The sequence below is a fragment of the Carcharodon carcharias genome, chromosome 8 (genome assembly GCF_017639515.1).
Source record: "Carcharodon carcharias isolate sCarCar2 chromosome 8, sCarCar2.pri, whole genome shotgun sequence".
Classification (NCBI taxonomy): Eukaryota; Metazoa; Chordata; class Chondrichthyes; order Lamniformes; family Lamnidae; genus Carcharodon; species Carcharodon carcharias.
In genome coordinates this window covers 170,416,424-170,431,696 of record NC_054474.1, presented here as the reverse complement: position 1 = coordinate 170,431,696, position 15,273 = coordinate 170,416,424, and the positions used below count along the sequence as shown (strand labels likewise).

Genomic DNA, 15,273 nt, shown 5'->3' with positions numbered 1-15,273 from the left:
ATTTCTTAAGAGCAGTACGTTCTAGAGCCAACCAGGGAGCAGGCTATTCTGGACCTGGTAATGAATAAGCAGGCAGGATTAATCAATAACCTCAGTAAATGAGCATCTAGGTGGCAGTGATCATAACATGATAGAATTTCATGTTCAGTTTGAAGGGAAGAAGTGAGAGTCTAAGATTAGCGTTTTAATCCTGAATAAAGGTAATTAGAAAAGAGTGAAAGCAGATCTAGCAAAAGTGAATTGGGAAACTTGTTATGAATTCCATCCTGTGTCTCTGTGTGCTATATAAGCTTGCAGTATATGCGACATTTAAAGTACAGGATGTTTCAACGCTTGCTACATTTGTTTCTGCCTAGTAACAAAGGCAGGATTCTTTTGGAGTGTTTTGATAGGTTACCAGATCAGTTCAAGGGCCACTGAACAGCCAGTCAGTCTTAATCAGAAGACAAGTGTCCCAGGGAGAGGGGGGCGGGGACAGGGAGAGATCCCAAAAGGAAGTCCCAGGTAAGGAACAAAGAGAGAGAACAATAGGTCCCAGTTAAGAAAAGAAAAAAGGAACTGAGAAACAGACTCCAAGTTAGAGAAAGGGCTGTGGGGAGCAGACCTTAAGGAAAGAGGGCCATTGGGGTTAAGATATGCCTTTAGGGCAGTGGTGTTCTGCTTTGGCGCAGCTCAAGAGCTGAAATTGCGCTTGTAAGTTAATGCCTGAGTCTGCTTGGGAATCCAGGGGAACGGAATCTCGGAAAGTAAGACCAAAACCCTGCGAGGTGGGCCATCATTGAAACTGTCCGAGTTGGAGCGACTTTTGGGGAGAATTCCAAGGCTAAATCTTCACAGGTGAAGATTAGAAACCCTTGTGAGAGAAACAAGGTTTCAGCGAGATTGGTAGTCTCTCAGTGTTACTGACATCTGGGTGGGTTGTTGAGAAATCCCTGGAGTCTGTTTTGGTTGCATCTATCATTTACTGTGTAGTGTGGTGTGTTTGACAACTCTTTGCCTGTTAATTCACACATACCTCACATCCTAACATTCTGGGTGAGTATAAGATAAATACTGTAAATTGTTTTATCTTTCTGACCTTGTATAGTAAAGTTTATTTTTGTTTGTTCAACAATTTGGAATCTTGTGGTTTTCTTCACTTAGTAAGCGTCCTGGATCTCAAACTTTGTCTACTTTAAACAAAACATCCCTAACGGTCCCTAACGGTCCCTAACCGGATCTCACCAATAACTTGGGGTCTGGCAGTGGCAGACTTTGAGAGATATTAAATAATCTCAGCAAAGATTTATCCCAGTGCGAAAGGAAGACTCTTTGAGAAGGATGCATCATCCATGGCTGAATAAGGAAGTTAAGGATAATATCAAATTGAAAGAAACACTGTTCAAATCTGCAAAGATTAGTGGTAGGTCAGAATATTGGTTAAATTTTGAGAATTAGCGAAGAATGGCGAAAAAAATAATAAGAGGGAGAAATAAGAGTATGAGAGAAAGCTAGCTAGTAATATAAAAACAGATAGTAAGAGTTTCTACAAGCATTTAAACAGAAAGAGAGTTACTAAAGCTTGTGTTGGTCCTCTAGAGAGTGAGTTTGGTGAATTGATAATTGAAAACAAGGAAATGATATAGGTATTAAACAGATATTTTGTGTGTCTTCAAACTAGAAGACTTAGAAAACTTCCCATAGATATTTGAAAATCAAGAGGCAAACAGGAAGGAGGAACTTAAAATAATCACCATCACTACGGAAAAGGTGCTGGGAAAACTATTAAATCTGAAGACTGACAAGGCCCCAGGATCAAATGGCCTGCAACCTAGAGTCTGAAAAGAAGTGGTTGCAGAGATAGTAGATGCATTGGTTATAATCTTCCAAAATTCCTTACATTATGGAAGGGTCCCAGTGGCAGTGGATTGGAATATAGCTAATGTAACAACTGTATTCAAAAAAGGAGGCAGAAAGCAGGAAACTACAGGCCAGGTAGCCTAACATCTGTCATAGGGAAATTGCTAGAATCCATTATTAAAGGGGTCATAACAGAATACTTAGTAAATTATAATTTGATCAGGCAGAGTCAACATGGGTTTGTGAAAGGGGAATCGTGTTTAACTAAGTTGTTAGAGTTTTTTGAAGCAGTAATAAGCAAGATGGATAAAGGAGAACCTGTAGATGTAGTGGACTTGGATTTACAGAAGGTATTTGATAAGGTGGCACACTCCTCCTCCCTGCAAGGCTTTGGGGGAGCGGGGGCAGGGCCGAAACCAGGAGTGATGGAGTACAGTCAAGGTGTGCTTCAGTGGCATGAGCGGCCAGCGTGGGAGAACTAGCAACAGTGGCATAGGAGTGTTGGGGTTTGGGGGAGTCTGGGTATTGGAGGGGGTGATCTGGGCCAGTGGCATCATTCAGGGCCATTCTGTCCCTGGGTGGGGGAGAGGGGGTACTCTGAAGTTGGGTTCACTGGTGGCCTTGCAACTCGGCCCAAGTTTGAGGGGTTGCATCCAGGTAACACTGCCGGAATTGGCAACAGCAGTGGAGGCAGCAGCAGCTGTGGTGGAGGAACCAGAGGTGGCAGCATCAGCAGCGGTGCCTGAAGCTGCCAAGGCAACGGCTACAGAATTGGAGATGGCAGCTGAGGCAGTGGTGGAGGTGGTGACAGTGGCTGTGGCGGTGGAGGAGGCGGCGGCGTTGAGACAGCAGCAACAGAGACAGCGAAGAGACGGTAAAAGACTGGGAGCAGCAATAAAATCGGCCTAGGTCTGAGGCTCAGGGCAAGATGATGACCATGAGTGGATATCTCATCCCCATGCCATTCCCAGAAGCTCCCTTTGTGGCTCCAATATTGGGCTGCACAGCTCCCACCTGATTAGCGATGCGATCGATGCAGTCTGGCTCCAGGCTCAGCCCAGTCCCACCCAACTCACTTTCCCGAGCACAAGTGATGGAACCTGTCTAGTGCCAGGAAGAGCTGCTGGGTAAGATCGGGAGGTCGAAAGCAGAGGAAGGCGCCCTTCAGGAAAAGGTGGAGGATATTTCCAGGCTTAATGACCATCCCCAAGAAGAAATTCTTGCAGTCTTCAGACAGGGTATATATTTGTTTATATAACTGCAATTTAAAATTACCTGCCACATCTCTTTCAATGCAGCATACCTCTGGTCGGAAAAAGATGATATATTTGGAGATGGAATGCAATGTGGGGAAGTGTGAGGTCATGCACTTTGATAGGAAGAATAGAGGCAGACTATTTTCTAAATGAGGAGAGAATTCAAATCTGGACTGCAAAGGGACTTGGGAGTCCTAGTCCAGGATTCTCTTAAGGTTAATTTGCCAATTGAATCGGTAGTTAGGAAGGCAAATGCAATGTTGGCATTTATTTCAAGAGGACGAGAATATAAAAGCAGGGATGTGCTGCTGAGGCTTTATAAGGCTCTGGTCAGACCACATTTAGAATATTGTGAGCAATTTTGGGCCCCGTATCTCTGGAAGGATGTGCTGGCCCTGGAGATGGTCCAGAGGAGGTTCACGAGAATGATCCCAGGAATGAAAGGCTTAACATATGAGGAACATTTGAGGACTCTGGGTCTATACTTGATGGAGTTTAGAAGGATGAGGGGGGGATCTGATTGAAACTTACAGAATACTGAAAGGCCTGGATAGAGTGGATGTGGAGAAGATGTTTCCATTGGTAGGAGAGACTAGGACCCAAGGGCACAGCCTCAGAGTAAAGGGAAGACCTTTTAGAACAGAGATGAGGAGAAACTTCTTTAGCCAGAGAGTGGTGAATCTATGGAATTCATTGCCACAGAAGGCTGTGGAGGCCAGGTCATTGAGGGTATTTAAGACGGAGATAGATAGGTTCTTGATTGGTAAGGGGATCAAAGGTAATGGGGAGAAGGCGGGAGAATGGGGTTGAGAAACTTATCAGCCATGATTGAATGGCGGAGCAGACTCGATGGGCCAAATGGCCTAATCTCTGCTCCTATGTCTTATGGTCTTATTTATTAGGGTTGTGCAAATATCCCCCAACCTCTGATATAAAATTAATAAACTTTTTCTTTGCTTCCAGTTGGAGCAAGACGACTGCACCAGCCTCTCAATGTGACACACTGCAGCCCCCAAAATGACTGTTACAGTTGGAGAGGAAAGCGTACATGTGGAGCAATTGCACAATTGGGGAGGTATTGATCCTTACAATAAAATGTGCATGGCTTTTAGTAAAACTTTTATTCTGAATGCTTTGTCTGTAGTCGATTACAAGCAGCGTCGATCGTGTCTGTATTTAAATTGTGTGTATTTGACCTTTTTACTTGTACTCAAACTTTTATTCTGAGTGTTTTGTCTGGACATATGATGATATAACTTCAAATTCTCCTGAATCACACTTATTCATCCAGAGCACCTTCATTCAGAAAGGGGCTGCATACTTTCAGTTGATTATTGACAGCAGTTGATCCTCATTCAAGCCTGCAACATATAAGTGCACCCCCAGCAATAAATGTACTTGGAGCTGAAATACATTCAGATAAATTGAGAAAATAACCATCTCTGACCAGTACTACTGATAATTACAGTTTTACTGGCACTTCCTACTGGGCTACCAGTTCAAAACTGGGCTTCAATTACCAGTTCAATACTGGATCTACTGGTACCAGTTTTCCTTTAATATATTGACTCTAATATTTTCTGTTGCTGGAAAATTTCTCTATTCATTCAAGCAACTAATTTGAAAAGGATGTTTGTTTTTAGACAGGAATGTGGGCTGGCCTATGGATACATCCACGTGTGTACCTGAGATTAACTGTTCCAGAGAAAAAGTGTTGAGTTAATAGAATGAAATACAATCTTATTTTGAAATAAGCTTTCCTTTCTTACTATAAAAATAATTTAAGCACCCTAGTCTTCCATGCAGCAGCCTGTTGAAGATTGAACATAACCCTCCTAAAGGAGATGAACTACCCTAAAAAGTCAAAACCTGTGTAATCTTTTGACTATAGAGTTTGACTTATAAAGTTACCAAATAAAAAGTAAAGAACATGACAGAATTTCTCTATTAGCTATATTTGAAAATTAGCATAAAAATTAGTTAATTAGTGAAATAGTGCTTCAGTCCTAGAAGAGATAACAGTCTTATCTACTGTCTCAATGTTGCATTAACCTATACTCACCCATCTTCAATAAGCATTGGTGTTCCTAGAGGTTCAAGGTCTTCAGCTCCAACCAGCTGGCTTACAAGAGTATGTGACTGAGGGTCCAGGTTGCGGGATTGTGGTGGTAACAGACCTGAATGAGCAGCATAGCTAAAAAGGTGCGGCAGGTACTGATAGTGCGCAGTGACTGGTGTCCCCATGAACTGATCCCTGAGTGCAGTGTACCCATTCAGCTCCATTGATCTGCTGGAAAGGAAAGACACAAAGTTTGTGTTTACTCTTTATACTAATAAAGCAGAGGGAGGCAGGAGAGAAGGAGAAAGAGACGAACAAGCAAACAGATTAGTTCATGTTCTAATAATGGAAAAGATTTTCAAATATTATATTTTAGAAAAATAGTGGTGGAATTAACTGAAACGCTGATGCACATATATACTGTAAATAAATTGAAGTCCCAAGAATTAATACACAAGTGCCTGTTTAGTTATGTGATTTACTTAACAAAAATTCTGTAATTCTGACAATTTTGGTGGAATAACTAAATAGAATAACTAGCATATATGAAGTGCTCCTTGTGTCAATGGTAGCACTGGGGTTATGACCAGTGATTAGGAGTTTGGATCAAAGATCCTGAGGCATGAGTTCAAATCCAACCGCCCAGCAGCTGGGAAATTTAAATTAAGTTACTTAAATAAATTGGGAATAAAATGCAAGTCAGTAATGGTGTGTGAATCATGTAAAACACTGGGATTGTTGCAAAAACCCACCTGGTTCACTGATGCCCTTTAAGAGAGGAAATCTGCCATCCTTACTTGGTCTGACCTATATGTAACTCCAGACCATAGCAATGTACTTAACTCTTAACTGTACTCTGAAATGTCCTAACAGGTCACTGAGTTGCAGCAAATTACTCCAATAAAGCATAAAGAATAAATCTGGATGAACCACCAGCACTGACCTAGGCATCAGATTCAGAAATGACAAAGATACAGTCAACCCAGTCAGCCATGCAAAATTCTTCTAACATCTGGAGAGCTAAGCCAAAATTCAGGTGCTGTACCACAGATTAGCCAGGTAATAGTTTAACACAGCTATAGACTCAGAATCATACCTTTTAGCCCAGAGTCCTCCATCACTATACCTCGGTATGTCCTGTCACACCAGCAGGACAGGGTTACTAGAAGTGGTGGCACAGTAGTTAATGGTCAGGTGAGAGTGATCCTGGGAGTCCTCAACATTGACACTGGACCCCACAAAAGTCTCAAAGCTGGCATTATCCCTGGGTTTCTTCAAACTCCAGTCTCCTGGCTGTAACCAAGTCAAAAATGACCCCCAGGACTTCTCTGAACCCTAACTGCCTGGAGCTTGCTAACAGCTCACAGGGCTTCTCTTTGAGCTGCAAACCACAGGTCCAAATTGCAACCAACAGCTGAAATGAACGGCTCCCGGGGTTCCTTCTGAGCCCCTACTGCATGGAGCCTGCTAACAGCAGCAGCTTTTCAGTATCCAGCCTCTTCTCCTACTGTGGAACACTCAGATTAATTGAAACCAGAGAACCTTCTTAAGCTCCATGATGACCTAGCCTTTCAGGGTTCATGGAATGCTTTCAAACTAATTTAGTGTTAACTCCCAAAACAAAACCTCTCTCTGGGCTGCACTTCTTTGCAAGCAGTGTAAGCATCACATCTCCAGCTCTCCAGCTAAGTAAGCTCACCTGCTGTTTTATGGCTCCCTCTCTTCTACTCTGACTCTACCAAACAAAGTTTAAATAAGTTGTGAAGAGCAAATGAGGAGGCTACAAAAGGAGTTGGTTAGGTTAGTGGGCAGAGATCTGGCAAATGGAGTATAATGTAGGAAGATGTGAAATTGTCCATTTTGGCAGGAAAAATAAGAAGCATATTATCTAAATGGTGAGAGATTCAGAACTCGGAGATGCAGGGGGATCTGGGTGTCCTGGTTTGTGAATCATAAAAGGTTAGTATGCAGTTCCAACAAATAATTAGGAAAGCAAATAGAATGTTACTGTTTATTGCAAGGGGACTTGCATGCAAGAGTAGGGAGGTTATGCTTCAGTTATACAGGGTATTGTTTTTTTTTATTCATTAACAGGATGTGGGCTTCAGTGGTTGGGCCAGCATTTATTGCCCTAGTTGCCCTTGAAAAGGTGGTGGTGAGCTGCCTTCTTGAACCGCTGCAGTCCATGTGGTGTAGGTACACCCACAGTGCTGTTAGGAAGGGAGTTGCAGAATCTTGACCCGGCAACAGTGAAAGAATGGCTATGTATTTCCAAGTCAGGATGGTGAGTGACTTGGAAATTTGGTAAGGCCACATTTAGAGTACTGTGTACAGTATTGGTCTCCTTGTTTAAAGGTGGGTGTAACTGCGTTGGAAAAGGTTTACTAGACTAAAACCAGGAATGAGCAGGCTGCCTTATGAGGAAAGGCTGGACAGACTAGGCTTGAATCTGCTAGAGCTTAGAAGAGTAAGAGGTGATTTGATTGAAACATATAAGATCATGAGGGGACTTGACAGGATGGGTGTGGAAAGGATGTTTCCTCTTGTGGGAGAATCTAGAACTAGGGATCACTGTTTAAAAATAAGGGGACGCCCATTTAAGACAGAGATGAGGAGAATTTTTTTCTCTCAGACGGTCCTGAGTCTTTGAAACTCCCTTCCTCAAAAGGCGGTGGAGGCAGAATCTTTGAATATATTTAAGGCAGAAGTAGATGGATTCTTGATAAGCAAGGGGTGAAAGGTTATCGGGGTAGGCAGAAATGTGGAACTGAGGTTAAAATCAGATCAGTCATGATCTTACTGAATGATGGAGCAGGCATGAGGGACCGTGCAGCCTACTCCTGCTCCTAATTATTCTCTTTGTATGTAAACTGGGTAACCTTCTGAACTGCCATTTCTTGAGATGTTTTGGCAATCTCTAAAGCCCAGCATTTTAGTTACCTTACCTTCACAAGAACAATCTTCCCAGAACTAAACATTACCTCTAAAATATTAACACCCATGAACTTGATATTCATCACAATAGCCACTCAAAGACAGGTAGCATTTTTTCATCTTGAAAAATCAGAATTCTGCCAGCAGTGTTCCTCAGGCATATCCTGGGGTTATAGGCCAGATAATTGGAATGGAGTGCTGAGAAGTCAGCAAAGACCTTTGGTACCGCAGTGGATCTGGGTGGAGGACTCATGCTCCTGTCAGCTCCAAATGGAGGTAAATATTGTTAAACAAACATTTCATGCCTAAAAAGTTGGGTTGATACTAATAGTTTTCTAGGTCAACGTTCAATACCAATTTTTCTAGGCCAATGTTCAGCATTCAATCAAATTAGTAACAATACCGTAGAGGAGGAATTCCTGGAGTGTATACAGGATGATTTTCTGGACCAATACATTGAGGAACCAACTAGAGAACAGGCCATCCTAGACTGGGTATTGTGTAATGAGAAAGGAATAATTGGCAATCTAGTTGTGCAAGGCCCCCTTGGGGATAAGCGACCATAATATGATAGAACTCTTCATCAAAATGGAGAGTGACATAGTTGATTCTGAATCTAGGGTCCTGAACCTTAATAAAGGAAAGTACGATGGTATGAGGTGCGAGTTGGCTATGATGGATTGGGAAACGTTACTTAAAAGCGATGACGGTGGATAGGCAATGGCAAACATTCAAAGAGCGCATGGGTGAACTGCAACAATTATTTATTCCTGTCTGGCGCAGAAGTAAAACAGAGGTGGCCAAACCATGCCTTACAAGGGAAATTTGAGATAGTATTAGATCCAAAGAAGAGGCACAAAAATTGGCCAGAAAAAGCAACAGACCTGAGGATTGGGAGCAGTTTAGAATTCAGCAAAGGAGGAGCTAGGGATTGATTAAGAAAGGGAAAATAGAGTACGAGAGTAAGCTTGCAGGGAACATAAAAACTGACTGTAAAACTTTCTATTGGTATGTGAAGAGAAAAAGATTGTGAAGACAAATGTAGGTCCCTTCCAGTCAGAAACAGAGGAATTTATATTGGGGAACAAAGAAATGGCTGACCAAATAAATACACACTTTGGTTCTGTCTTCACAAAGGAGGACACAAATAAAATATCAGAAATGTTGGGGAACACAGGGTTTAGTGAGAGGGAGGAACTGAAAGAACTTAGTAAGGAAATGGTGTTGGGGAAATTGATGGATTGAAGGCCAATTGATCCCCAGGGCCTGATAATCTACATCCCAGAGTACTTAAGGAAGTGGCCCTAGAAATAGTGGATGCATTGATGGTCATCTTCCGAGATTCTATAGACTACGGAACAGTTCCTACAGATTGGATGATAGCTAATGTAACCCCACTATTTAAAAAGGGAGGTAAAAAGGGAATTATAGACCAGTCAGCCTGACGTCGGTAGTGGGGAAAATGCTAGAATTCATTATAAAAGTTTTAATAGCTGAGCACTTGGAAAACAGTGGCAGGATCGGACAGAGTCAGCATGGATTACGAAAGGGAAATCATGCTTGACAAATCTACTGGAATTTTTCAAGGATGTAGAGTTGATGAGGGGGAGCCAGTGGAAGGGTTTATTTGGACTTTCAGAAGGCTTTCGACTAAGTCCTACATAAGAGATTAGCGTGTAAAATTAAAGCGCATGGGATTGGGAGTAGTGTATTGAGATGGATAGAAAACTAGTTGGCAGACAGGAAACAAAGAGTAGGAATAAACAAACGGGTCTTTTTCCGAATGGTAGGCAGTGGCTAGTGGGGTACCGCAGGGATCGGTGCTGGGACCCCAGCAATTCACAATACATATTAATGATTTAGGTGAGCGAACTAAACATAATATCTCTAAATTTGCAGATGACACAAAGCTGGGTGGGAGGGTGAGCTGTGAGAAGGATGCAGAGATGCTTCAGTGTGATTTGGACAAGTTGAGTGAGTGGGCAAATGCATGGTAGATGCAGTATAACGTAGATAAATGTGAGGTTATCCACTTTGGTAGCAAAAACAGGAAGGCAGATTATTATCCGAATGGCTATAAATTGAGAGAGGGGAATGTGTAACGAGACCTGGGTGTCCTCGTACACCAGTCACTGAAGGTAAGCATGCAGGTGCAGCAGGTGGTAAAGAAGGCAAATCGTATATTGGCCTTCATAGCAAGGGGATTTGAGTACAGGAGCAGGGATGTCTTGCTACAATTATACAGAGCCTTGGTGAGACCACACCTGGAATAATGTGCGCAGTTTTGGTCTCCTTATCTGAGGAAGGATGTTCTTGCTATAGAGGGAGTGCAGCGAAGGTTTACCAGACCGATTCCTGGGATGGCAGGACTGACATATGAGGAGAGATTGAGTCGGTTAGGATTATATTCGCTGGAGTTCAGAAGGATGAGGGGGGTGCGGGGGGGTGGTCTCATAGAAACTTATAAAATTCTAACAGGACTAGACAGGGTAGATGCAGGAAGGATGTTCCCGGTGGTGGGGGAGTCCAGAACCAGGGGTCACAGTCTGAGGATACTGGGTAGACCATTAAGGACTGAGATGAGGAGAAATTTCTTTACCCAGAAGGTGGTAAACCTGTGGAATTTGCTAACACAGAAAGTAGTTCAGGCCAAAACATTGTATGTTTTCAAGAAGGCGTTAGATATATCTCCTGGGGCGAAAGGGATCAAAGGATATGGGGAGAAAGCAGGAGCAGGCTATTGAGCTGGATGATCAGCCATGATCATGATGAATGGCGGAGCAGGCTCCAAGGGCCAAATGGCCTACTCCTGTTCCTATTTTCTGTTCCTGATGGATGGTACACCTACAAAACACCATAACTTGTCATTGACAGATATTGACCAAGCTGCTGAGTATTTCATGCATTTTCGACTTTTATTTCATGGCACATATTTGTTTTACTTCAACAGAAGCAAAAGTCAGGGGATCGATATTCAAAAGTGGAATGATGCAAATAGTACAAATGAGAACGCGTTTATCTCCAAAAGCAATACATCATGTATGAATGAATAATATGCATTTTATGAATTTGTTTGGCACTTTTTAATTTTTCTGGTAAGTCAATTTTATACTAATGCTTAATGGTTAATAGAATAATACATCTGCAATACTGGATTAAATAATTAAAAGTGCAAAATACGGAATTAAAAGATTCTGAACATTTAACTCAATTTTGCTTCCATATCTAACACAAAAGCTCCCACCTTGAGGAAGGAGTGGAAACAGGTGATGGTTGGTTTCCCTCGGAGATACCATTGCCAGGGGAGCTATGATCACTGTCCCCATTGTTGCTCCATGAGTTATTAGCCTCCTCTTCAAACTCTTGACCAGACATAATTCTTTCAATCTCTTCTTCAGATATCTGAAATATGTAATAAAGTATTCTTTGGCCTGCTGAAATATTTATTAGTAAGAATGAATGCCTGTTCAATTCAAAAACAATACACAATGGATGCTGGATATCTGAAAGAAAAAAATTGAGAAAAGCATGCTTGCAGGCTGAACAGAGGTGTTTTGTGAAATGGTGTTTGGTCTCCTCAATTTAGAGCAGACTGTGTTGTGAGCAGTGAATAATGTAAATTGAAAGAAGAAGAAATACATGTAAACTGCTGTTTCACCTGGAAGCGCTGTACTGGGCCTTGGTTGACAGCTGTTCATCATTCTGCCATTCACACCTCCTCTAGGCACATCTTTTATTTCTTTACTTATTCCATTATTACTCCCTTTGACCTTGCATCCAATCCTTTTGCCATTTATTCTCTCCTGTCCTCTACCCTATCAAAGACCCTTTCTTTTGATCTTTTTCCCATCCTCCCCCTTTTCAATTGCTCAAAACCCATTACATTTCTAACTTTTCCCATCTCCAATGAAAGATCATCGGCCTGAGACATTCCCTTTGTTACTCTCCCCATATTCTGCCAGACCTGAATATTTCCATCATTTTCTGTTTTTATGTCTGTTGAATTGTCACGATTTAAAGAGAAAATAAACTTCTATATTAATAGAAAAGGTAATGTTGACAATATGCTGAAAAGAAAAAGATTGGTAGATAAATGGGTGGGAAGAGGAGAGAGTGGGGACAAGAGAGAATTGCATTATTGCTCCACTGCATCTTTTGCAAATGTTCCACATTCCTTCACAATTAATTATTTTCAAATACTTGAAAAAAATACTTGTATCAACTATAAGAAGTTGCACTTTTTTCAAGTCATATTGTGGAAAAGTAACTCAAGGACCATTTTTTCCCGCCTTTTCCAACTGTAGTATTAAGATGCAAAGAGCAAACAATTTCATAATATATTCATCTCTGAGTATTTCTTGCATAAACAGAAATTAGACACCACCTAATAAATGGGGATGAACATGACTGAGATTCTACAAGACATGCTAACTACAGGAAATATTGCATATTTGTTTACAATGTCATTCCATGCAAGGTGACCAAAGGAAATCTAGTCCAAGGGTCTATTGTTTTATTTCTAAAGGGGCCAATTTTTGTCACCATTACGCTTCATAATTGGATGCACATCGGATACAATGGAGTGCAACAATGGATGAAAATCTGTTCCATCGGAGCTACGCCTATTTTGTATATACAGTCAGGTTTTACTTGTTGAAAGCTTCCACCAGAAACAGATGGGAGCTTCACAGCCAAGTGACATAATTTAAACATCCATATTATTTTCCTAATTTTTTTGCCATTATGTAGGTTTACACTTTGGTCAATATTAAGTGGGAGCCCAGGGTGGCTAGCCGCACCTTTCATTAGTTAGGAATCTAAAAGGGCAGCCTTTTTCCTTTTGGTGCTCAACTTTGTGGGTTAAGTGAAAGAGATGTTTGAGAGTATTTGGAGCACCTGTTTTGGAAAGCAACTTATTCCTTGTGACAGTTAGTTTCGCTCTGGGAATCTATTTGTGTTGCCTGGATGGCGAGGAAGATGAACAATGCACTGCATCACATGAGGACTGTTACTGCTTGCCACTATTTGCATGTGTACACAGAGGTGCAACAATGCAGGCAAAGGGTTTGAATCACCAAGAAGGCAGTGGCAGAGTTGTGTTGCATAATGGAACCTGACCTGTCAAGATCACTACAATCCTGTTTTTTTTCACCTCAGGCTCATTCGAGGCTGCCACAGGGGACATAAGCAATATTAGTCAATCGTACAGTTTACTGACATATTAAACAGATGACTGACATGTTCCCTCATAGCCAAAATTTTACCCACCTTGGGAGTGGGTTTGCAGATGGGGTTTTTGGGTGGGGGGGGGGGGGGGTTGCTGGGTGAGGGATGCCACGCCCATCACCTACCCACCTCCACCAACAGCAGAGTAGGTGGCGAGCAGCCTGCTCTTGGGCCAATTGAATGAATAAAGGACCTCACGCTACAGCCACTAGAATTTTGCCAGCAGTTGAGGCCCACGTGGCGAGCCCACCTGACTGGGCTCAGGGAGTGGGGTGGGGGGCCTCCAATTCAGGCACCCCCGTAACCTAGGGCTGCCCCAGCTTGAAGAAACCGCTGACTTCTCAATACTGTCTCTGCATGAAATCCTGGCCCTGCTCTTCCCATATGGCAACCAGTAGTAGCAGCAGAGGGCTTCATTTTGTTTCAAAATGGCAAAAAATTCATGAATTCCACAATGTCACCGAGTACACCCATACAATCCTAGGTGTGCAAAGCAGCAGTGCATTGCTTAATCAAAAGGGATACCACTCCACCAATGCACAACTCAACTGTAACCATCTGCACAAAAAAATGCCAGGAGGCAGATTGGGAGGCTGTCCTGTGGTACAGCCAAACTAAGTATAAATGCTTGTTGCATGTTCCAGAATTTGTGATACAACAAGGGATCAGCAGGGAACACAAAGTGGAGGAACACAAAAAGTGGGGGAACACTGAGGCTCCTGGACAATGAGGAGACTGTTGCAAGGACCTTTGTATCTGCAAGAGCCATTCAGCAGGTGACCCACAGGTGACCCTCTGCACAAACTGTTAGTCTCTAACTCTTCACAACTCAACAGCATCTATATTTCTTTCAGCTCCCACAGAACTCTTAAGCACTCTATTTTTAGCCACCAAATAGTGCAATATCAAGGGCTTGGCATGTGTGAGGGCTGCACTGTGTCTGCAAGATGTTCTTTAAATTGAGGCGACTTCTATGAGCAGGGGACAGCCTGGTCCTGTTCACTTTCTCAAACAAGGGTGTTGCAGAAAGGAACAAATATTATGCAATTATGGAGCAACAAAAAACAATGATGATGCATGTTGTTATCTTACGAGACAGTAATATCATCCATGGGCATTCACTCCTGCCTCGCTACTGCAGCAGTAAGCATCATTTCAACATGCTTACTGATCAATGTGACAATGGATCTAATGACAGCAATGAAATTAGGCATGTATCATTAATCTCTCTATTTGATGAGCAAGGAACAGCAGAGAGTGGAGCCGAAGGTCAGTGTAACAGCAGTTCGAACATTCATGAGGTACAAAGGCTGGCCTTAGCATCTTTTTCACTGGATGTTCTGCTGCCAGCATCCCTGGAGTTTCCACACACTCTCTAGTAAACTCCAAAATTTCTACTTTGCGTTATCAACGCAACAAGCAGGCTATGGACTTAATCACTACAGCTTCCATTTACAGAAAGGCATTAGCTTACTTTCTAATAGCTTCATTAATTTTTAATTCTTGGAAAGCATCCTTCTTTTAAAAGCGGGTCCACAAGTTTCAGATCCCTGCAGTCATTAGATGAGGTTGGACATGACTTGCCAAGAGGTTTTTGCTCCCAATATGTCACCATCACCGATTCTTACTCACTGGTGATTTGTGTATTACTTAGTGTGCCCTTCTTAATCTTTCTGCCATGGATGCTGCTGTCTCGCAGTTTAATGGTTGCAAAATCTGAGGTGCAATATTTCTTATAAATATAGAAAATGCAGGAAAAACTCAGCAAGTCTGGCAGCATCTGGGGGGAGAGTGAAATAGAGTTAATGTTTCAAATCCGCATGACTCTTCTTCAGATCTCTGAAGAAGAGTTGCCTGGACTTGAAACGTTAATTCCGTTTCTCTTTCCCTCAGATGCTGTTAGGCCTGCTGAGTTTTTCCTGCATTTATTTCATAATTCCAGCGTCCGCATTACTTTGC

At 42.2% G+C, this 15,273-nt stretch overlaps 1 protein-coding gene across 1 annotated transcript in view; it reads right to left on the bottom strand.

The window, feature by feature from the left end:
- LOC121281537 (nuclear receptor subfamily 6 group A member 1) overlaps positions 1-15,273 on the bottom strand; it is a 170,652-nt gene that overhangs the window by 29,391 nt on the left and 125,988 nt on the right. Inside the window, exons 4-5 of the mRNA XM_041194486.1 lie at positions 11,333-11,490; positions 5,158-5,385 (exon numbers count right to left, since the gene is read on the bottom strand). Coding sequence (XP_041050420.1) covers positions 5,158-5,385; positions 11,333-11,490 — 386 coding nt within the window. The remainder of the gene's footprint in view (positions 1-5,157; positions 5,386-11,332; positions 11,491-15,273) is intronic.